This window comes from Saccostrea echinata, unplaced genomic scaffold (assembly GCF_033153115.1).
Source record: "Saccostrea echinata isolate AGI-Se365-2 ecotype Australia unplaced genomic scaffold, CSIRO_AGI_Sech_v1 ptg000051l, whole genome shotgun sequence".
NCBI lineage: Eukaryota > Metazoa > Mollusca > Bivalvia > Ostreida > Ostreidae > Saccostrea > Saccostrea echinata.
The window spans coordinates 2,606,986-2,632,244 of record NW_026889800.1 but is presented as its reverse complement, the minus strand read 5'-3'; the positions used below and the strand labels follow the sequence as shown (position 1 = coordinate 2,632,244).

The 25,259-nt window shown below is 32.7% G+C and overlaps 3 protein-coding genes across 3 annotated transcripts in view; all 3 read right to left on the bottom strand.

The window, feature by feature from the left end:
• Positions 1-1,741: 1,741 nt before the first annotated feature.
• LOC133203741 (metalloproteinase inhibitor 4-like) lies at positions 1,742-4,120 on the bottom strand. Its single transcript, XM_061339523.1, has 5 exons — positions 3,989-4,120; positions 3,668-3,750; positions 3,438-3,546; positions 2,321-2,448; positions 1,742-1,917 (listed from the first exon to the last, which is right to left on the bottom strand). Exons 1-5 carry the CDS (start codon positions 4,107-4,109, stop codon positions 1,780-1,782), a joined length of 579 nt encoding a protein of 192 aa, XP_061195507.1. The 5' UTR covers positions 4,110-4,120; the 3' UTR covers positions 1,742-1,779.
• Positions 4,121-5,036: 916 nt separating this feature from the next.
• The window catches only part of LOC133203745 (metalloproteinase inhibitor 1-like), a 42,482-nt gene continuing 22,259 nt past the window's right edge, over positions 5,037-25,259 (bottom strand). The window contains exon 5 of the mRNA XM_061339526.1: positions 5,037-5,168. The gene's annotated coding sequence lies outside the window, so the exon portion shown is untranslated. The remainder of the gene's footprint in view (positions 5,169-25,259) is intronic.
• LOC133203746 (uncharacterized) lies at positions 14,220-24,965 on the bottom strand. Its single transcript, XM_061339527.1, has 4 exons — positions 24,858-24,965; positions 24,175-24,266; positions 14,553-14,664; positions 14,220-14,343 (listed from the first exon to the last, which is right to left on the bottom strand). The coding sequence occupies exons 1-4, from the start codon at positions 24,958-24,960 to the stop codon at positions 14,234-14,236; spliced, it is 417 nt and encodes a 138-aa protein (XP_061195511.1). The 5' UTR covers positions 24,961-24,965; the 3' UTR covers positions 14,220-14,233.

Genomic DNA, 25,259 nt, shown 5'->3' with positions numbered 1-25,259 from the left:
AAAATAAGATAATGCAGCATTATAGTAGTATATAAGGTTGACACGAAATAGATGTGAATATAAAGTCTGACGACACGTTCCTCAAATATCTGATTTGTTTCTCCTTGTAATGTATAAGAAATATTCATAATATTAATATTATCTTGTAATTTGTAAACTGTTTTCAAAATGTCTTTAAAAATAAATACAACAAGAATTGTGATATTGACAATTCAAGTGATTTCAAATAGGATTACATAGGAAACACCACCCTCTGGTATCTAGCACAAATGCTAAGGTACCTCAATTTCTGTTAAGAAACTTGTTAAAGTAGCAGTACTTCAATGACTTTTTTTTGAGAAATTATATATTACTGAGGAACGTATCATCTGACCAGAAAAGAGCTATGTTTTCATTAAAATGTAACTAGTAAGCAAAAAAAGAGCATTAGAGTAAATAGAAAAGAAAACATATTTACACAAAACCAAACAAAAACCATTTCTTTTACACGAGAAACAGCTGTATTTTAATAATTTGACCTGAAAGACAAGTCTTGCTTTGTCATGGATTCCAGAACTTCTATATATTAATAAATAATTATAAACGGAAACACAAATTTGCGTGTCAAGCATTCACTGAAAAGTATTGAATTAAGGCTGGTCCTTACTTCACATTTTTCTTGCTTAATGTAATGCTTTCTTTCTTGTAATCACTACAGTAACATTTTTAGAAATTCAAAAAATTCCAGAACTTACATGTCATGACAAGTTACTTTTCTTTCATTCTCATCTTATTCTTTCATCACTAGTGTTCAACCAAAATCAAAAGTCGGCGGTTCTCAATATTGGGCAATTTAACTTTCAAATCTTTATATTTATCAAATATTAAAAGGATGCTGTAGTTCCTCATTGGTAGTATTAATGAAGTCTTCGGAGACCAGGTCTTCTAACAAACTTTTAGACTACGATCAGCACTAATAATGCTTGAAATGCTTGAACTTGAAATAAAAGACTCCACTCAGTCTGCCACTTCTGTTCATATTTGTTGTACTGACTATCGATGATAGGAACCAACGAACAACTTAATTGTATGATAAACGAGATGATTTCAGCTTTTCCATCCGAAACATTTTATGCAGTAATATTCCACTATCACCTGCATACTTGCTTTACGTCTTCCAACAGATTCGACACCTAAGGGAATGATCTGAATACAATGAATTTTTAAATCGGTGCAGACTACTGAAAAATAAGTTGTAACGGGGACAACGACGTTTGAAGTCATAATTTTGTAAATTCTAATGTCGTTATGATTTTGTTTTGATATAATCTATCGTTGGGTCATATTTTAAATTTTTGCTTTTAGTTTGTCATACTCGACTCTATTTACATCACCAGTAATTACTTATCTAGTGGAAATATATTTGAAGAAGAGGAAGAGCAAAACCATTGTTGTGGATTTTCAATTCCAGGCAGTGTAAGGTAATTTTATAATTAAAAAGGTTCGAAGCAATAGTTTGGAAATATAGCAGGGTGTAGACGTTAACTTGAAATATGGTGGAAAACAATGCTGAACTTTTTTTATTATTATGATTGTTGCTAATGTTTATCACCATCTACATCTTCGTTGGCAAATCTACGTTTAGAAACCAACGGGTTGTAGTAGAATTTATTAACTTTTGGCACATATGTTGGCTTACAGAGCCAGTGCTGGGCAGAACAAAATTACAATTAGCATCAGGCTGAATTGTTATTGTTTAATTTATTACAAAAGCATACATATATACATATGTACTTTTTTTTAACAAGAATTCGGTGTCCATGTACAGGTTAAACCAGAATTTCTACACAACGCATTTCTGTGATAGCAGTCTGAGTTGTTGTATGGAGCAAGACATCCTTGTCCTACCTCGCACACATTATGAGGGCATTCCCGTATCTACAAAGACGAACAGTTAATTCAAATTCACTTTGAAAATAATCCTCAGTGAAAGATTACTAATTTAACTTCTTTTTAAATTTCATTTCGTTTTGTTACAAAAAGAATTTAATGAACCTACTAGAATGCGTTAGCGTTTAGCGTTATCAGAGAGCGTTATCAGAGATTTTGTAATCTGGAAGTTGTAGGAAGCTTAACAAAAATTGTGAACAAACATTGGTCAAACTCATAAATCGTATAGACAACACAAAACGATGACAGGAAAAAAACGGACCCCTTGAAACATTGAACCGAGAAGTAAAGATACCCTGTCTACCGGTCAAATCCACCGTAAGCTCTCTGTATTACTCAGGCAAAAGGGGAGGACATCAATAGTTAATATCAGAATAATTACAAAACATACCTCACAGTTGCAATTATTTTGATAGTCCATGTTATTCAAGGCAGATAGCTGAAATGGAGTCATATCCTGGACTTTGCGATTCAAGGAACAGCTACTGGCTCTGAGTGTCCCATCGCTATCTCTAGACCCTGGTCATTAGAATTAACAGGAATATATAAACAATTATGTTGATATATATTTTAGGTGATTATCTTCATTGTCTCTGACATTAAAACAAATATATAACCACCCAAATACATAGTCATTTTGAAACGCATGCGCAAGCTTATTGTTGAGATAAAGTGTCTTCTACCAATCTGTTTTTACTGGAGATAGATAATTCCAATTAAATGTAGTGTGTTATCTAAATCTACGAATACTAGAATGAAAGAGCAATGTTTTAAAAATACGTTTGATAATTGTTTTGAATGTATTTTAATAAAGAAAAAGTAGTAAGGGGCGGTGTATGTAACAATTGCAAGATTAGTTTTATCGATTTTCGATTAATTATATTGTCATCTTTACCGCCGAAATATGGCTGAAATATTGCCGACTCGGAGTAAAACAACAATAATCAATCAATCAATCGACGACGATATGACTTGCGGATATATCAAACAGGATGTGAGTGTGCGATTTTAATCTTCAACAAAAGTACAGTTTAACATATCTCTTATTTTAGTAAACTTTGACCAAAGCTTTGAGATAAGTGCATAACATGACAAAAAATATATTTATTATTTTCGTCTCAATTTTGATTCCAATGCTAGTATTTCATTTTAGAATATTACAGAGGTACCAAAATTCGAGCAAATGTTTTAAGAATAGATTAATTTCTGTACTTTTTGCTTTTAGACAAAAATCCATCACACAGATTGCCTAAAGTAGCTCTTTTCCAAGTAATAATTTTTGTGTTGGTATTGTTCACTCACTGCATTTGTCTCGAGAATAAACGGCTATATTCATTTTTAGCAAAGGTGCAATGCTCGAATTTAACATTTATAATAGCGAAGTACAATTATAAATGCAATAATAGAAATTTCCTAAATAAATGTTATACAATCTCACATAATCCTTTTACATCTTGCATAATTTTTTTGACTAACGATGTTAAATAATAATTTGTAAATATACTCACCCGCTATAACATAGGTCGTTTTCTTCTGGAACGTTACACTGCAGGCTGCTGACGAGGACGCAGTTTTTATCCACACCTCGGAATTAGGTATCGGAGGAGCATAACCACTCTTAGATTTAACGAGAAAGCATTTAGATTACCAATTACTTCCATTTGACATGTAGTCAAAAGTGATCTCGAAATGTTGATGATTCATAATACAATAACATGTTTTCTTTGGAAAAGTATACCTTGAAATTGTGTAGGACTTTCACTCTATACCTCTTGTACCATGAACTGACTGGACTTTCGTACAAAATCTGCGCCTTTATTGCTGACCAAAAATATACCGGAAGAAATAGGTATGTCATAAAAGAAATTCTTGAATTTTGATGTTTGGCATCCAATTCAGGTTTCTTTATCTTAGTTGTTTTTTTTTTCAATATGTGTTCTAAAATCTACTTCTCTTTATTTTTACAAAAAATTGATGTTGGAAACTAACAGAGAAAAAATCGTTACGAAATAAAGACATATAAAAGTTATATTGATGGTTAAGAAAATAACATCTTTACCATAGTCTGATTGGCAGATAATGGTCTGTGGATGTCGAACAGCACATTTACAGGCTTCAGAAATTCCAAATACAGAAATCACAAGATATACACAAAACAGAGCGACGTTCATTCTTCCCATTAAATGTAAACAATCTCGCGACAATGTTTAAGAACACGTTTTAATCACACTAGCGTGCAACAGGTGTACTTGGTGGATGTAGCACTGATTGAGAAACCTATTTAAGTATTACGATGTAAATGCACTGCGTGTTATGCACGTGGCAAAACTTTATGATTGATGTTGTTTATTAATATTTTTTTTTAAATAATGTATCAAGTTGACCACGAATCCCCCAAAGGATAACTACTGTTGTAAACAGGCAGATGTCAACAAAATATATCTGACTTAGACTCATGTTATTTATCACTGTTAAAACTAATAAATAAAACATCAACCGACTTATTAGCTCTGTTTATCGTACGTTTTGGAGAGTGATACGTACTAAATCAGAGTTGTCTTTCTTTTCTTTGATTTAATTCTAGATAATTGCCTTGTCACCTCTTAATGAAGGACACCGATCTTTGACGTCGATGATATAAACAAAATTTCCAAACACTTTTTTTTTAATTTTAAGTAAGCGTTTCGCAGAATTAATTAACAACACGTATGATTGTTCCTGTTTAATTTTTAACAATCAAATAGCACAAAAGTGAAAGTTTCAATGTAGGATTATTCTTATTTATCCTATAGAAATACAGCTTAAGTAAGTTTTGGTCAGTAAGACTGTGTGTTATCCTCAAAGAACCTTAAAAGAAAGAAAGCCAAACAAATAAACAGAAGGTATGAATAGTACCTGCTTTATGATAGATAGATAGATAGATAGATAGATAGATAGATAGATAGATAGATAGATAGATAGATAGATAGATGGATGGATGGATGGATGGATGGATGGATGGATGGATAGATAGATAGATAGATAGATATAAATAATTTACCATTCGAATTTTGGTGATTTATTTAAGTTTATTATATATCAGAATTATGTAGAAAGACTGTTTAACAAGCATTTGGAGTCCATGAACAGGTTGAACCAGATCTTCTGCACAATGCAGTTCTGTGGTAGCAGTCTGATTTGTTATAAGGAACAAGACAGCCCTGTCCTACCTTGCACACATTATGAGGACATTCCCGTATCTACAACGAAAAACATGTACTGTTTATAACCAGATAACCAGAAAAATATAGTTTTAAGACACATACATGTTGGATAAAGATTGTATTTTCCTGAATGTTAATGAAATCAAATGTTTTGTATTTTGTAAATGTGATGATGTTTTAATCAACATTTTGGAGAAAATGTGATCCATTTCTTAATTTTTATAAAAAATACAAATCGGAAACATAGCAAAACACGGACACTTGGTTACTTCAACACTGTGTAAGCGTAATCATCCCCTGTCGACCGTTCAGATCTAGAGCGAGCCCTGGAACTAATCAGACAAAGGAGATCATGGGGAGTATATCTAAATTGTAAATATGTGAAATATTAGGTAGCATACCTCGCAGTTGTAATTATTTTGATAACCCATCTTATTCAGGGCAGATAGTTGAAATGGAGTCATATCCTGGACTTTGCGATTCAAAGAGCAGCTATTGGCTCTGAGTGTCCCATCGCTATCTCTGGATCCTGACCATACAAAAGGAATATATGAACAATTATGGCGATTTATGTTTGGGTGAATAACATCTTTGTGTCTGTGCCTAAATACGTGCCGATACCTCGAAGTCCGCGGGAAAAAATTCTCGAGATCAAGCGTCCGGAATTTTCCGGGTTAGATAACAGGTTATTCTCATTCATTTCCAGCCGATATGAATCTTACATACGTGCTTTATCTATGATACTCCTTTGTATTTTCCAGAGAATATACAGACCTGAATATTTTTCTTTTTACTAAAACAAACTTATAATGCCATTATATTTATTTATTCTATATGTAAAACGAACACGATATTACACATTCGCTACATGAAAACGTCATGTACTACTATTATAGTGTAGTAGTATAGAATATTTGTATCTGTTAGTATCATGTATCGAACATAAATCTGTAAGTAACGACTGCAATAGTCGTTATATTGACATTGATGCTGTTATGCATAGTTTCTGCATTTCTATTATTCATTGAACTTTGACACTGACTCAAAATTAGTCTCTTGTCTCATAATTATTTTCCACTTTTCACCGGCCCTAACAAAAAAATTCTATAGTAATCTATAGTTAACTATAGTTTAATACAGTTAACTATAGTAAATCAAAGTTCCAAAGTTTTCACTATAGTAAATCAAAGTTCCAAAGTTACCTATAGTTTACTATAGTATTATTTGTTAGGGGTGCCTCCAAATTATTTTAGGACAGTCCATGTTAAATATTTTACGAGCAAACAGGCAACAATATGATGAATTCTCAATCAATTATCACTGCGGCACGAATGTCACCTGAGAAGACATCTGTTCCTCGGGTCAAGCATCTAACCCTGGAGCCATTCAAATGTCCGGGCATAGGTGTTACTTAGGTAACACTTGCGTACGCATAGCCACTTCGAGGTTTCAAGGTAACTTGCAATAGGTTATGCACAGTGGGACTGCATTTTGACTTCGAGGGATCACGGATTTCGAAATTTTGAGAAATCCAAAGTAAATTTGCCTAGTTATGTAGGGGGAAATGGGGACCGAAGACTTCGAGCAGTCAAAAACTTCGAGAGATCAAAGTTAGAGCCATCAAGAGTTACCCGTACAAAGTCATGCTAAGACGCATTCGCAAGTATACTGACGAGATACTGCATCCCCTACCAATTTATTTTACAGGAGGGTGATAATCCACCAGAAAAACCCAGTATATTATCTAAAGCTACTGTTATTAGACCGAAGTAATTTGATAATCTTCAAAACGTTTTTAAATACGTTTCCAAATAAGTTTGAATATACTAGTATATTTCAACCCGATTAAATCTATTCAAATCAACATAGTCAAAAAATTTCTTATTTCAATCAGCATTTTTGACCAAAGCTTAGTGGAAAGTACACAATGTGATAAAAAGATTATTCATTTGATTTGTCTCAATTCTGATACCAAAATTAAGATCATGTTAAAATATTACAGACGCAAAAGTTGAACAGCAGTTTGATATATATATATATATATATATATATATATATATATATATATATATATATATATATATATATATATATATATATATATATATATATATATATTGTTTATATGTAAAAATGCCTAGCAAAATTGCCAAGCAAAAAAATTTTTTTTGACTCTTTTCCCAATCATAATTTGTGTTAGTATTTATCAGGTTCTGCATTTGTCACAAGAATGAACGGCTGGATAGATTTTATTAACAAAATGTCATTGGTTTCCGCAAAAATTCAATGCTTAAATTCAACATTTTTGAAAACAGAGTAATTCATATATAAGTCCTTGTAGATATTTCCTAAAGATACAATAATGCAGTCTCACACAGTCTTCTTATAAATTACATAAGTTATTTTTTACTTATGCTGAAAAATAATAATTTGTAAATATATTTACCTGCTATAATGTAAGTACTTTACTTCTGGAATCTTACACCACAGGCCGCCGACGATGACGCAGTTTTTATCCATGCTCGGGAATTCCGTCTCGGTGGGGCATAACCACTCTTTAAATAAATGAGAAAGAACTTGTATTGCCAATTACCCCAATTGTAGTCAAAATTGATGTTGAAATTTTAATATTATAACGTTTTTTCTCTTAGCAATAGTATACCTTGAAATTTTGAAGGACTTTCACTCTATATCTCGTGTACAATGTATCGACTGGATCCTCGTACAAAATCGTAGCCTTTATTGCTGCACAAAAATAGACCGAAAGAAATATATGTCATTAAAAAATACCGTAATTAGATGAATGAAATTGAACTCAAATCTTTTAAATTTATTCATTTATTGGTTATTGGTATATGTTCTAAATCTCATAACTTGCATACTAAAATATTTGTATGGAAAATTTGCGGAGAAACACTATTCATGTAAGAGTTATATTGAAACGTAAAATTATATAATTTTTACCAAAGTCTGATCGGCAGATAATGGTCTGTGGATGTCGCACAAAACATTTACAGGCTTCAGAAATTCCAAAAATAGAAATCACAAGATATACACAAAACAGAGCGACGTTCAATCTTCCCATTTAATGTAATCAACACTCGCGACAATGTTTAAGGACACGTTTTAATCACACTAGCCTGCAACAGGTGTAGGTGGTAAGTGTAGCACTGATTGAGAAACCTGTTTAAGTATTACGTACCATGTAATGCACTGCGTGTTATGCACGTGGCAAAGCTTTATGATTGATTTTGTTTATAAATTTTTTTTAAATACTGTATCAAGTTGACCACGAATCCCCTAAAGAATAACTACTGTTGTAAACAGTCAGCTGTCACCAAAATATATCTGACTCTGACTCATGTTATTTATCACTGCTAAATCTAATAGATAAAACATCAATGAAATATATGAAGATAACGAACAGTATTCAAGCTCAAAAGTCCATCAAACAATACAAAATAGGAGCAGAGCAAACACGGACCTCCAAACATCAGAGGTGGAATCAGGTGCCATGGAGGAGTGAGCATCCCCTGCCGACCGGTCACACCCGCCGTGTGCTCCTTGTCATGATCGGGAAATAACGGGAAAATTCGTCGACAATTCAGTGTGTAAATAATGGCCTAGCATTTAGTATGAAAAACGTCAGTCAGCATTTGACTCAATTATAAATTGTATTTGCTGACAAGGTCATTGTATCGACCATAGAATTTACGAAATGATGACTTTAAACGAAACTGCTGATATTCTTTTTTCATCAACTTGTTTGTCAATAATTTACCTCGTTTTAAAAATTGTACATACGTAGAGCATGCTCTTGCGTATCGAATCAACTGAGAGAAATATACCCCGTATGCAGGTGATGAAGGTATATTGCTGCATACGTAAGGGAAGTTGACGATTGAAAAGTTAAAGTCATCACGTTTATCATAAAGCTTGGTTGTTAGATTCCCATTAACGTCTTTTTCAAGTGAAATATTCAAAACTGACATATGATTTTGAAGAAAATATTCACACCCGCCATGTGCTCATTATCATGATCGGGCAAACGGAAAAATCCGAAGACAATTCCGTGTATGAAAAACGTCACCCAGCATTCGACTTAATGAAAGATTGTATGACAAGGTCATTTTATCGACCATAAAACTTGCAAAATGATGACTTCAAACGAGATTGTTGATATCTTTGTTTCATCAACTTGTTTGTCGAAAGCTTGGCTTTTTAGAAATTGTTCATACGTAGTGCATGCTCTTGCGCATCGAATCAACTGAGAGATAAAAACCCCATGTTCAGGTGATAAGGGTATGTTGCTACATAAGTAAGGGAAGTTCACGATTGAAAAATTCAAGTCATCACGCTTATCATAAAGCTTTGTTGTTAAGTTACCATTAAAGTCTTTTTCCAGCAAAATATCCAAATATGAAACAGATGTACCAGACTGTGGTATCTTTTATTTCAAGCTCACTAGGATATATCGAGTCGACATACAGTACCAACCAGTCCCAACCTGACACAAAGCAGTCCCAGAGCATGCCCGGGGACTGCTTTTTGGGACTGCTAAAGCAGTCCCAGAGCGGTCCCAGAGCAGTCCCACAGCGGTCCCAGCAGTCCCAGCGGTCCCAGAAAGCAGTCCCAGCAGTCCCAGTGGGCGGAGTTAATTAATTTAATGGGCGGAGCTTACTCAGAATGAGATTACCAATAAACAATGCAACTATATAAAAGGCAGTTGAAATTGATGAGCAATTCTTTCTGAGTAGTATCAACAAATATTTACAATTCTTACGCGACAGTCATTTCTGAACTGTTAAGAAAATCACAGTACGCGTATAGAAACAATTTATAATTATTGAATGAAGAAGACGTTCACACATATTAATAACTGTAAACATGAATATTTAAACACAATTATTTGGTATATTAATTTTTAACCAAAATAAACCAATTTCTTTATTTTTTGTGATTGATATTGGTTTTCATATTTATTTTTTTATATACAAAATTAAACTTGAATCGTTTATTTTATACCAGAATTAGCTTTAAATAGATAATAATAATTATAGAGCAAGGCCGATTCCCATATATTATACTCTGAATGCATTTTTCTTAAGTATTGGAGCTTTTGAAAAATTCTTTGTTAAACATTGCCGAGTGTTATATTTCAGTCATGATTATTTTCAATGACTTCTTAATTAAATTATCTTTAGATTCTCAGTTTTAAGTGTTTTATTATATAAATGTTCGAGTGTACATCTGTAAATCACGCAAATGGAACCCTTAGATTATGTTCAAAATTAATTAATCCCGAAATAAATTTATACACAATTATTGAAACTAAGATTTTTTGCAGGACATAGATTGAAATAAGGGTCAATGTTGACCAGTGTGTTCAATGATGTGTAACACTGATACCCAAATAACATGCATTGACTTTCTGCTAATTATGCCCAAAGGCGATTAAAAGCTCAGGTATTGACACCATTTTATACAATCCAGCTGTATTAACCGGCCAGGTAAACACAAACAAAGAAATAAGAAACAAGTCACAATTCCCGATATTTTCAAATGTTTATTTTTTAAATAAATGTACTCTTTTAATAACTTGTTTATAAATTAAAAACTAATTCATAAATAAATCCCCGAATAATTGTACACATTGTTTATGTGACAGAAGAATGGTAGAATAATTTTATTTCATGGTCATTAAATAAATTATTAGGTTTTATTTGAGGATGGTAAAAAATAGCATGGAGTGCTCTTTTTTAAGCATGGTATTAGCTTTTTCAATTAAGAAAAAAAAAATCCAGTACAGTACGTTCCTCTGAATACATGTATTTACTGAAATGACAAGTTTGTTTGTTTTTAAATAGTGCTAATGCAAACTTTGAGTACATATGTAATTTGAAAGCATTAATTTATTAAATAGGCCTCGATAATTTTGTTTTCAAACACTTGTATTGAAGTTTAATTTAAGGGATAAAAATCATCCCCTGACATCCCTTTTTAACTACTTTTATTTTCTTAAAATTAATTCTAGACTACAATTGTGTAAATTTACAGCCGTCTAAAGACATTTAGTAATTACATGTATAACTATATTTATTTAATTTTGTAAGAAATTAATACTTGTTTTTTTTTTTTATATTTGTTTCTATCTTAAACACCTCTCTGCAGAAAGTAAACAAAACAACAACAAGGAGCTGCAAATTCAGAATACACAAGGGGCGGAGCTATCATGTCACTCAGAACCTTTTTCATGCATGAGTGAACAAAGCAGTCCCAGAAAGCAGTCCCAGGGACTGCTGGGACTGCTGGGTTTGCTTTCTAGAGCAGTCCCAGAGCAGTCCCAGAGCAGTCCCATAGCGGTCCCAGAGCAGTCATACAGCGGTCCCAGAGCAGTCCCACAGCAGTCCCAGAGCGGTCCCAAAGCAGTCCCGGGGACTGCTTTCTGGGACTGCTTTGGTGCCAGGTTGGGTCTGGTTGGTACTGTATGAACTGAAGTAACTATTGTTAATTGATAATACGTCGTCGATATATCTGAATGTCGATTTGAAGGTTACCGCAATCGTTTTCCTCTTCTCATGTCTCATGTAGACGTTTTTGAATAAATTTTGCTTCATATGAATACAAGTATGGGTCTGCCAACAAGGGGGCGCAATTGATACTCATGGGAATTCCAACAGATTTTTGAAAGACCTGGTCTCCAAAAACTGCATAGATATTGTCAATCAAAAGCTCAAGCATCTTTTTAATATCAACTTCAGAGTACATCTGTGTACAATCAGAATGCTTTTCAACAAAATAATTTTGCAAATGACCTTCGACAAGGTAAGTATATTTATGAGTTCCATTTTTATTGAAAAAGCAGCTGTAAGTGACGTTTTAATAAAAGGGAGCATGTCGTACTTTAATAATACATTTTTAAAAGGGAAAAAGTCATTTAAAGTCTGTACAAGTGAAAGATATTCAAAAACTTTTGAAAATGTTGTCGGGTTTTGAATCAGTTTGTCACCTTACGTCAGGAAACTTCAAATGGTTGAAATGTAAATCTTAGGACTGCAAATAGAAATCGTTGTATAGTTTTGAAATTTTTGTGGACCTAAATTTGTAAAATAGAGAATGAATTGCATTTTCGGAAAATATTTTTTTTTTCAAAAACTAGAATAAGATCACTGATATGCAACAAGATTCAATTCTCAGTGATACAAAATTAGAGGTAAATGGGAAATTTGAATTCAGTCTCAGTTTACGTTTTCAAAAATTATTAAATTAATTTTTTTTTTCGTTGAACCGGATGAGATAACCATAAATGCTAATCAAAGTCAGCAACAACACCCTCTCTGCAGGAGAAATTTCACATCTGCTAGAACGGAATCTATCTATAAATAACAGTGTATGTACCTGCATTCTTCTTATTCATATTAATTTAAAATTGAAATAAATTCTTAATATTTTGTTAACCTTTTACAAAGTTATGAGAGGTATAAATTTATATCAAATGTACTTTTCATCTTTCAGATTTACTTATGAAACATTTCGTTTCTGCAACCGATACTAGAATTTGCAAGAATAAATGTTTATACCCTATCAGAACCCCCCTTTGAATCAATAAAGGTTAAAATACATTGACATGTCAAAGAAGTGAATCGATTTTACCGGATATGACGTAATGACGTCGTATTGTCAGGTTTGTATTACATAATAAACCCTCTGTTCTTGTCTGTATTTCTTTTATCACAAAAGTTGTCTTTTACACCAATTTAAAAGAAAAAAAAGCCACTGATTTAGAATTATATCGTTAAATAGATTAATTATACAGAAATACTTCCACGCTAAGGGTAATGCAACAGATTAAAAGGGTATTTACAAAATGCACAACTGAAGAAAATTAAAGTTAAAAGTGCTAAATTATAATTATCATTTCTTAAGCTAAGTAAGTGAGTTTTATCGTCTTTCAGTTAGTATTGTTTTTCTACTTGTTTTTTTTTTTTTTTTTTCTGCAGCACATCAATGTTTGTTTATATAAATATTTGTATAGTTACTTGAGTTTACTTCCAATCTCTTCCCAAAGCTTGAGTTTGTCAATCTCAAGTGCTTCTTTACTACGAGAATACTCCCTTTCCTGCTTCCCCTTCTCCCCTTCAGCTGCTCGTAACTCACTCTGATGTGCCTGTTGTTGTTTTATAAACTGCTGTACGACAGCACCTGTCAAGTTTAGGATTTAACCATATTCTTTAATCTCTCCAGTTTTAGTAGCAAATATTGACTGTGACATCCTGGACGAGCCATCATACGTCACAATCAATGTATACTAGTGATTTTATTTCTTTAATGTTTATGATACTTATTAACCTTTATGGGGTCTCTTTATGCTGTTATTTGTAATATACCCCCGTGCAACCTTGATTGAACCTGGATAACTAATAAGATCTCTGGAGACATCAGAGGTAGAATCAGGTGCCTAGGAGGAGTAAGCAACCCCTGTCGACTGGCCACACCCGCCATGAGTCTCCTCTGTATTGATAAGGGAATGGAGTAATTAATTGTTAAAATGTTAAAATGGCCATGTCACAAAACATGTCATGTTTTTAATCAGTCTGTGCTTAAAATTCTATTCCGGACTGAATAATGGACTTTTAAAATGAAGAATCAAAAATTTATTATTGCATCAAGCGTACCTGTTTTTAGAATTCCAAAAAAAAGATTCAGAGAGTGGAGAGAAGCAAAATTAATTGTCGATTTGTATTAGCTTGATTCAATATAAATTAACTTTCCTCAAATATTCTTTGTCTGTAATAATTAATAATATAATAAATAATCAATAAGGATGGAAAAATCTCAAAAGTTTGAAGCCACAAATTAGATATTTCTACTTTATTAACCAGAAAAAACAAATTAAAGACGCCCTGAGACAGAGTTTGGAAAGAGTATTTTTGAGTATGTGTGATAAAAAATAAATAATGTTTCTTTCCTGTACAAATAATGAGAGTAAAATATTAAAATAAAAAAGTGGGTTGAACTGAATCAATCACAGAAGATCATACCATTAAACAGCCCCAGTCCTTTTCAATTCATAATTAAATACGAGTAGATAACTAAATGTTTTAATCAAAATCTTCACAAAATAGATTCCTCTTTTCGGAGAGAGGAATTTCATTCCATTGTCTGACGTATGCACATGAGTTGGCTCCCAAAGTAAAATCACGATAGGTTCCTACAACGTGGAAAGACAATACATGTATGTTATTTATTTTCATAGATGAACATTTTGTTTGCAAAACATTGCAACTATTATCATTATAGCTAAAGAAATAACATCTTTTCTTTCTGTATAATGATTCATTATGCATAGCATAGGAAATGTAAAGTTCATGGATATTTTGTTTAACAGAAAGGAATATGTAATAAGATATGTTATTTTACCAGATATGACGTAGAGTTGCCCTGTTGTGAAGACTACACCACAAAGTGAACCTGCGGTAAACGCCCGTATCGGTACAATACCAGATACAACGTACGGAAGAGGTCTTTCAGCCTATTCAAAAGTAAATATTATCCAGAATAATGTAACTGATTTCTAAATGTCAGCAAATAACTTTGGATATCATTAATCCTCTCAAATAGATAAACAGTTTTTAAGGTCTTCCGTCTTCACGGAAGACCTTATAGTGATTCTACTAATTCTTATTATTAAGGTCTTCCGTCTTCTACGGAAGACCTTCTTGTTATTCTTAGGTTTCTTTTTTACTTTTATTATTGTTTTTTTTTCTTACCGATTTTGTGCACGCGATTTCTCGAAAACGGCTCGATTATTTCCGTGAAACTTTTAGGACTTATGTATCATCACCTGAACCTTATGCGTTTTTTCCGTTTTGATGACGTCACTTCCGGTCCGGAGATATTGTCGATTTTATTATTTTTGAAGAGTCGGGTTGTCCGGACATTTTCTCACGAATGACTCTAGATAGAATCATGAAACTTTCAGGTATCATAGACCATTGTCTGCAGATATGCGTTTTTACCTGAAATGCCGCACGTCGGCGCTCGCTATGATCCGAAAAAAGGCATATCAAGAATTTCAAAATTTTCAACGCTTTTTTTTTTTACAATATCTCTTTACCTGTAAATAATTTGTTAAAACATGTAGAACAAATTTGTTTAAAACTACAAGATCTTTCATCCAATATCAACAAAAAGGGGCTGGCCCTTAAAATAAGGGACCTAGAGGGGCCGAAAGTGTTTTCTGAATATTTCAAAAACAAGCGAAAATTTGTGATACCTTATCGAAGCAAATTTGTTCAAAATAACAAGTGGCAGTTGGGGAGATCATCAGAAGTCGTCTTATGACGTCACTTCCGGTAAAACAAGAAGTAGTCAGAAAATGCATATTTTTAAAGTTTTGTACACGTTGTTGCATGTTTTGAGTCATCGGAAGCATACCTCATTTTTCGCCGATCGACGGAAATAGTCAGAAAAGCTTCCGTGGTAATGGCAGGAAATTGAATGGTAAAAGTCATTAGAGACGTCCGACTTTATTTTTTGTCGATCGACGTCACTTCAGGTCTAACCGGAAGTAGTTACTAAAAGGTTCTTTTTACTAATACCTCCTTGTAATTGAACGATAAAAGTCCCTGAAAACGTCTAACATCATTTTAAGTCGAATGCTCTTCGGAATTGTGTTCTTTTTTACATTTCTGCATTTGCATTTCTGTTCTTCACTTTCACTGCAGAACTGGACGGAAGACCTGCCTGTTGTTCCAGCAACGAGCTTTGCTCTAGTTATTATTCTTTTTTTTTTATATCAAATTTTGTGCACGCGATTTCTCGAAAACTGTTCAGTCGTTTTCAATGAAACTTTCATAAAAAATGAGTTATTATATGGACTTTATTCATCACAAGAAAAATTTGTAAAAATCACTTCTGGTTCCAAATTATGAGCAAATTCCTGATTTTTAAATGGAATTTTGTCCGCAGCGTATCTAAATAACGACTAAAGGTATGAACTGGAGACTTATTAGAGATTATAGAACATGACTTTTAGATTACCAGAATTGCCTTTTCGTGCGTCGTCAGTACTTCCGGTCGCTACCGGAAGCGAATGAAAAAAGTGGAATTTTTCAACTTTTTTGTATTTCAATGTATTTTGATGGTATAAGTACAGTTAATAGACACTCTTTTCAGAATGCATAATATATAATTTGTTTGAAAATTGATGATAAGTATTATAATTATTTTTAATACTTTTTAGACAAATATTATGCCCACGATATCTCGAGAACTATTCAGTTGTTTCTCGACAAACGTTCAGTGATAATGCGTTTAAAAAACCCATTGTTATATTTGAAAAATTTTGGAAAAATTCACTTCCGGTTCCATGTTACGGGCAATTTCCTGATTTGTAAATGGAATTTTTTCCGCTGCAGATCTATTCTGTAGAGGACTACGCCAGGCGATGGGCCAGGCATGAAAAAGAAGACCTTGACACTTTGTCAGAATGGATTAAATGTATCAGATGTATGTTAAAATCACGCATTAAAAGATTGAGGGGCAATATGAGAACCATCTATCCTTCTGTATTCAATAATCCAGAAGTGAAAAAAGAATTAGATAGATTACATGATCAGTACGTACTGGTCCCTGCTGACAAAGCAGGTAACAACATTGTCTTGTTTGTAAGGCTCATTATATTAAATGTATTTCAGAGGAACTTGGTTTTAATTCTACAAGTGGTAATCCAACTTATACTCGTAGTTCCCTTTCTAAGGAAGAAATTCTTCAAAATCATATGTCAGTTTTGAATATTTTGAATAATCCAAACAACCAAAATGAATTTGAATTACCATATTTATATTGGATTCCGAAACTTCATAAAACTCCTTACAAACAAAGATACATAGTGGGTTCCAGTAAATGTTCAACCAAGCCTCTTTCTTTACTTCTCACTCAGATATTAACAGTGGTGAAGGAGAAACTTCAAGAGTACTGTGCAACAATATCTTCAAGAAGTTGTGTAAATCAGATGTGGATACTTAAAAATTCCAAGGAACTTTTGGAAAATTTGAAATCGCAAGATTTTGCCAAAATCAACAGCTTAAAAACTTATGACTTTTCTACTTTATAAACAACCATTCCCCACGATAAATTAAAGTCCAGGCTTTTTGATATAATTGACAGCTGCTTTTTCAATAAAAATGGAAATCGTAAATATACTTACCTTGTCATTGGCCATTTGCAAAATTATTTTGTTAAAAAACATTCTGATTGTACACACAAGTACTCTGAAGTTGACATTAAAAAGATGCTTGAGTTTCTGATTGACAATATCTATGTGGTTTTCGGAGACCAGGTCTTCCAACAATCTATTGGAATTCCCATGGGTATCAATTGCGCCCCGTTATTAGCAGACCTTTTTTTTATTCATATGAAGCAGAATTTGTCCAAAATCTTGTACGTGAAAAGAAGAAAACACTTGCTCTGGCCATCAACTCGACATTTAGATATATCGACGATGTATTGTCAATTAACAATGGCTATTTTCATTCTTATGTCGATACGATATATCCTGGTGAGCTTGAGATAAAAGATACCACAGAGTCTGACACATCTGTTTCATATTTGGATATTTTACTTGAAAAAGACGTTAATGGGAATCTAACAACCAAGCTTTATGATAAACGTGATGACTTTAACTTTTCAATCGTCAACTTCCCTTACTTGTGCAGCAATATACCTTCATTACCGGCATACGGGGCATATATCTCTCAGTTGATTCGATACGCAAGAGCATGCTCTACGTATGAACAATTTCTAAAACGAGGTAAATTATTGACAAACAAATTGATGAAACAAGAATATCAGCTGTCTCGTTTAAAGTCATCATTTCGTAAATTCTATGGTCGATACAATGACCTTGTCAGCAAATACAATTTATAATTGAGTCAAATGCTGACTGACGTTTTTCATACTAATTGTTAGGCCATTATTTACACACTGGATTGTCGACGGATTTTTCCGTTATTTCCCGATCATGACAAGGAGCACACGGCGGGTGTGACCGGTCGGCAGGGGATGCTCACTCCTCCATGGCACCTGATCCTACCTCTGATGTTTAGAGGTCCGTGTTTGCTCTGCTCCTATTTTGTATTGTTTAATGGACTTTTGAGCTTGAATACTGTTCGTTATCTCCATATATTTCATCTAAAGAACGACTAAACGTCTGAACTGGAGACTTATTAGAGATTATAGAACATGTCTTTTAGATTACCAGAATTGCCTTTTCGTGCGTCGTCAGTACTTCCGGTCGCTACCGGAAGCGAATTAAAAAAGTCGAATTTTTCAACTTTTTTGTCTCTCAATATATTTTGATGATATTAGTAAGGTTAATAGAGACTCTTATTAGAATACATAATATGTAATTTGTTTGAAAATTGATAATAAATATTATAATTATTTTTAATTTTTTTTTAGACAAATATTATGCACGCGATTTCTCGAGAACTATTCAGTGGTTTTTCAAACTTTCAGGGATAATGAGTTTTAAAAAGCCATTGTTACATTTGAAAGAATTTTGGAAAAAATCACTTCCGGTTCCATGTTTCGGACAATTTCCTGATTTGTAAATGGAATTTTTTCCGCTGCAGATCCAAAGAACGGCTAAAGATATGAACTGGAGACTTATTGGAGAGCATAGAACATGACTTCTAGATTTGTGTATTTGTCTTTTTGTGCGTCGTAAATAGTTCCGGTCGCTACGGGAAGCGAATTAAAAAAGTCGTATATTTCAACTTTTTTGTCTCTCAATATTTTTAAATGATTTTATAAGAGATTATAGAGATTCTCATAAGAAATGGTCCCACAAGCGTAGTGGTTAGCGTGTTCAATTTTCACGCAGGCGACCTGGACTCAATCCCCAGAATGTCGGGATTTTTTGTACCTTTTTTTCAGCTGAAATATAATACTGTATCTTTGAAAAGATATCTGGTATAATTTTCTGTTCGAATTACGCAATATATTTTTTACATACAATTTACGTTTTATAGTATTTAATTTATGAAGGCGTTAAAAGGAATGCACAACGTAATACAGAAAGTATTATGAGTGAGAAATCAACTTCTCTCGTAACGGAGAAGGGACGGAAGACCTTCTTGTTGCCATGGCAACAAGTTTCTAGTTTAAACCGATATTTGTATTGCATACTGTTTCTAATTACTGTTTTAAAGTATATGTTAAGCAAATCAATTCTCTTCTAATCTCTTTGAAAATCTTCAAGTTCAGACGGTGTTATCTTTATCCAGCTAGAAAATGTTTTCTTGATTTGAAAGAAGGTATGCAAATAGTTAAAAATGCACGCCACTAAGGAATCACTATCTAGTTTGTTGGATATGGCAGGGTATCAACGATAGTTGGAAATGTGGGATAATTTGCATAACGGGCGAATTCCTTATATTTACATTTATATGTAAATTAATGTACATAAAATGCTGTCTAATTGATAGGTATTCCTTGTTTATTTCCATACACCCCCCCCCCAACTTAAGACATGCAGAAATTGACATTCAAATTAGGCATATGATCTTTCACTTTGTGAAATTTACATTCAGTTGTAAATATCGAGAAACCAACACATTTAACTTTCAAAGAGTTATCACAGAGAAAGCAGTTGGAAATGAAAATATTTTAAAACAATTTAAAGTTTTTATTTGCAGGATTCAATATTACAAAGGTAGAGTCATTTTTAACAATACAGTTATCTACGGAAGAATAATCTAATATATTACAATTTAAAATTAGAGTGTTCCAAGGAACGCATGTGTTGCCTGCTTTGTAGCTTCATTAAAGGTGTAAATAAATCTAAGAGTGGTCAGCTTTTTTTTACTATTAGTGTGATGGTTCATGCAAGCCTTCAAAGAAGAAATGGTATCCATGGATAGTATAAGACTGCGATAGAATCTGACAATCAGAGAAAATATGGTTCCCTAACCCTCAAATGAATAATTAAATTGAAATTATTAGAAATAACTATTTATCATTTTATAAATACATGTTTCCAATAATCCTCTAAAAGAGATTTCAGTCTGTCTTTACTGCAATTGTCAGTCTACACGATCTACGAGGGGTGATCAGAAAGTTCGCAAACTAATTGAATTACTTCCTTAAAAGAAATAAAATGAGGTTTCAGTGTTTACTGTTTTTTAAAGTAGTCCTCTCCGATTTTAATGCACATCTGCCATTGTTCTGCCCATGCGCGAATCACGTGATCCAGGCAGTCACGTGACATGCTCCGTAGCAGTCTGTTCAGAGAAGCTAAAAGACTTTTCCAGTCTTATATTTCTTACCATGCAAGTTATTTTTTATAACAAGAATAGTCCATCTGTCAGAAATGGCCAAATCTCGGCAATAGGATGGGTGGAAAACATATCCCTTCCCACAATTAGTATGGTGACCCATCACAACCCGAGTCCTCTGTCTCGGGAGCGTCCTTTATCCAATGTGGATAAAGTATGGGCGCCTTCTTCTTATCATATCTCATATGTTTAAAGTTTAAAGTAAACGATATTTTAGGGATTTAATAGCGATTCTCTGTAACCACTTAAACTTCTTCGCCACGCATGGTCATCGATTTTGATGAAACTTTGCCCATTATTACAACTTGACATCAGAAACGTATATCAAATAAAATTTCGTTGCTATGTGTCTTGGTTGCCATGGTAACAGCCAGAAAAGTTGAAAAAATTGAGCTTTTCAGCTACTTTAAATTTTTATTAAGCCTTAATAAAGACTAAGAAAAACAAACAAACCATTCTCCCAAAAACATGACACCTTGTTGCCACTTATGCTATAAAGAAACTATTTAGAATTTATCTCTAAGTAAGTGGTAACCATGGGTACATTTGGAATACATTTTAGATGCTGAAAAATGCTGAAAAACGCTCTATAGTCACAAATGATAGATGTTACATGATCAAACTCAATCAACAACGTAAGAAAAACAATGAAAAATATTTGACCTCATGTAATTAGGTATTGGCAATATTATTCTAAAAATAACTTTCATGGTTGCCATGGTAACACAGTGTCACCACGCAAAATCTGTTACTATGATTGGGTTAATGCTACTATCGTGAGGAAAAACAATAAAATTCATGACTGGCACATATGCATCCTTAGGACCTTACAACACCGACAACATAAGAAAAATTTAGATTAATTGTTACTTTGTAGTGTAACCATGGAAACAACGTACTAGTTGTTTAAAGTGATATTGTTTTTGCTGCTTTAGGAATTTACTAACCTTTTAATCAAGAAAAATATTATTTGAATCACCTTGAATAGTACTTATCTCGTAGAACTAAAGTTGAATATCATATATTGATAAAGGTTGTTGAAAAATACAACACTGTTGCTATGGTTACCAAGAAGAGAAAATGTTTGATTTTGTTAAGTTTTTGTCAATATTAGACCCTATGTGCCAGCTTTTTGCATCCAGTTAGAGATTGGGTGATAGTCAAAATTGAAAGTCAGGTTAGTTGTTCACATATATCAATCATTAAAGTTTTGGGAATCTACATACAACTGTACGTATCCAAGGAAACAGAGTGTTTTTCAGATTTTTATGCATGTTTTTTCGCCTTATTTCCATAGCAACGCACTATTTAAAGAATTGAAATTGAATTTTTTGAAATGCAAAAATTAGGGTCACACCGAGGCCTTTAAAAATTGATCATCAGTTATATAGAAATATGCTTTTTAAAAAGATAGGATAAGATTAAAACACTAAGAGAGTAAATTTAAAATCCCTTCGTGGTATTAAAACCATGGCAACCATTGCCAACCTATAAGAAATATCATAATTTGTCCTTGGTATATGTTACAAAGATCTCTTCTCTATTATTTGCTTGCATTTCAACCTATAATTGTTTTTATTCTTAAGTGTATGACTTTATAAAATTAAATGAACAAAATTATTACTTTTGAATACGTGGTTTCCATAGTAACGTATGTTATAGATGATTTACCAAACATGTTTATCATGCATTTAGGACACCAGGCCTTCAGCTTTCAGAAACAGTCATTGCCACTTGTTTGCTTTGCTGCAAACGTTAACTGTGGGACTCTGAAGATGTTGAAAAATGCCATTTTTCAAACTTTAGGACATGTTGTTATGGTAACCATGACACGTAGCAACCAATTTTTGCCTGATTTGAGTTTACGGTATCAAAGACTTTTATCATAGAGAGTTTGGAGAAATTCTGAGACTATGCGTGCCACAGCTCCTATATAAAAGTTCAAGTCATTACAGAGAATGGCTCTTAATAATTATATTATTGTTAACATATTCAACCATTTTTCTAATTATAACTTGACGATGTTTCATAACAAATTGCTCAACTAAAGATACATCTTTTCCCCGGCTTGCTTTCGCTGGGCAACAGAACAAGCATTATTTTTAATCATCTCCCTGTCTTTACTTAAACAATCAATCAAATTAATGATTGAACTTCTGGTAAGTCTTTTGTCTTCATAAACATTGTACAAATTATCATATTCTACGGCAAAGGAATTTCCAACATATACGTTAAACTTTACAGCCGTTCGTTGCTCGAGTACGACTGAGTCAACCATTTTTTTGTCACAAGTGACCTACATATTGACGTCATTTTCATATTGTGACGTCACAAACACGGAGCAAAACATTATTTTACATCTGTTATTTATAGAACATGTGTATGACTATATGTGTGCCAAATTTCATTCTGATCTGAATTGTGGTTTTGTAAATATAGAGACAGTTCGCGAACTTTTTGATCACCCCTCGTATTGTGGAATACCGATCACGATGTATTCTCATAGTATTTAAATATAAGTTTGTGTGGTAACTGAATATCATACAGTTTCAGATTACAGTATCATGAGCTCATAAACACATATAGATGCTAATTATCAAAATCCTGCATCTCAAAATTCAAAAGTCATAAGTTAAATCAAACTGCCCTCGGTATCTTTTGCAAAGTAGCTCAAAGGTCAAGGTCAAGTGGATTGTAAATCTGGTATTTTACATATTGTCTTATGACAAACAATGCACATGCTAAATACCATAGACTTACCTCTTAAATGTCAAAAATATGCTGTATATCGGCACTATGAATAATTTTGAGAAGTAGGTCAAAGGTCAAGGGTCACGAGGTCGGTTATAATGGTAATTTACGAAAGCCACAGTGCTAAGCAATATATGTGCAAAATATCAAATCCATACCTCTTACAGTTCTCGAGATACAGGGTGAGATAGACAGACAGAGAGACTTCGGGTAAAGTGATCCCTTAGTGCCGCTCTGCTCTGCAGGCGACACAAAAAGGGAGAGCAGATACCAACAGACCCTTCGTAACTCCAGATTTGGAGTCAGATTCCATACGGGAGTAGTATTCCCTGTTGATCTGTCCCATCAACCGTGAGTCCAGGGCACCTGATCTATAGCGAATTTCCGGTGATTCTGAGAGTTCTACTCTAAATTTTGTTTTGTTTAGTTTGATTTTGGAGCTTGGTCAGTTTTGTTATCTTCGCATTTTAAAATCAAATTTCATTACATGTGTGCATGCACTTTCTTTATGTAAAATTTGGATATGTGTCCTTTTTAATAGACATATGAATATTAAAAAATCGTTTTCAATTATCTAAAATAATTTCTTACATGTAACTGTTTAAAGTTTATGATCCTTTAAATAAGGAAATTAAAAGAATATATTTTACACAGTTCCTAAAAATGGTTTCCGAGAAGTGCAAATAAATTCATACTAAAATAGCAATATAATAGTGTACATAAATAAGTCTTTCTGGTAAGTGATGCCTACCAATGCTTTATATCTATGTAACAATTTAAAACAGTTATCCAATACACTCTTTTGCAATCGTATTTGTAGGCAACGATACCAAATGCTTAAGAAAGTTTTTGATAACGTCTGCTGAATGAATACATCGTAAATTTTAATGAAAATATACGTATGAAGGACGTGAAAGTTAAGAAAGGTTTCTTAAATTCTAAATGCATACCTTATATATTTGGAACACTCTAACCCAGTAAAGATTTTCACCATTTATTCCAGGTTCAAGTACTTGCTGTCCAATTACCTGTCCCAAGATGGCTAAAGTGATGTAAAAAGAAAACAAAGTTTTCCTCAGCATTTACCTCTTGCTCAGTTTTATATTTATTTCCGAACACATTGAAATTTCTTAAGTTTTGGATATATATATATATATATATATATATATATATATATATATATATATATATATATATATATATATATATATATATATATATATATATATATATATATATATATATATATATATATATATATATCTATATATCTATCTATCTATCTATCTATCTATATATATATATATATATATATATATATATATATATATATATATATATATATATATATATATATATATATATAGAAGACACTATAAAAACCAACAACACTGTATAACCTAAGTGTCGGATCTACTAAATAGATACAATGTCATGGATGGAAAACAGGGCATCCCGAAAATTTGACAATTTCTATTGTTCGTGTCGTTGGTCATTTTTAGTGTATATATATATACCAATAAGAAGGACGTTTTCCTATGGTCTGTGTTTATCGAGGACGAATCACTAAATACCATATACATATATATGTATAAACAATAAAAATAGAACTATATTCTGAATGATAACTTACAGTATTGTGAATTGCATCCGTTTGTTGGTATACCGGCACATGTGCAAGCATTAATTGATCCTACACAGAGCACTAAAACACAGAAAACCAACAAGTACTTCATTGTTACGCATCCAATTGCTTTCTAAAGTTTAAATGATTTGTTGGTTCTTTTAAATTATATTAAATTGGGGGATTTTTAATTCGATTCCGTTTTGATGAATTGCTTTTGCATGAGCATTTGATATATGAGAAGAATTTTCAATGATGTTTATTTTAAACAATTAGTAAAAGTTTCACGTTACAACAGAATAAAAAGTACAAGCATAATTGATTTATCATTTTGAAGGAACATTACGTACATAGCATTATAAAATGTTTGACTGCAATGAACATATGGGAATAGAAACACACATTATGTAG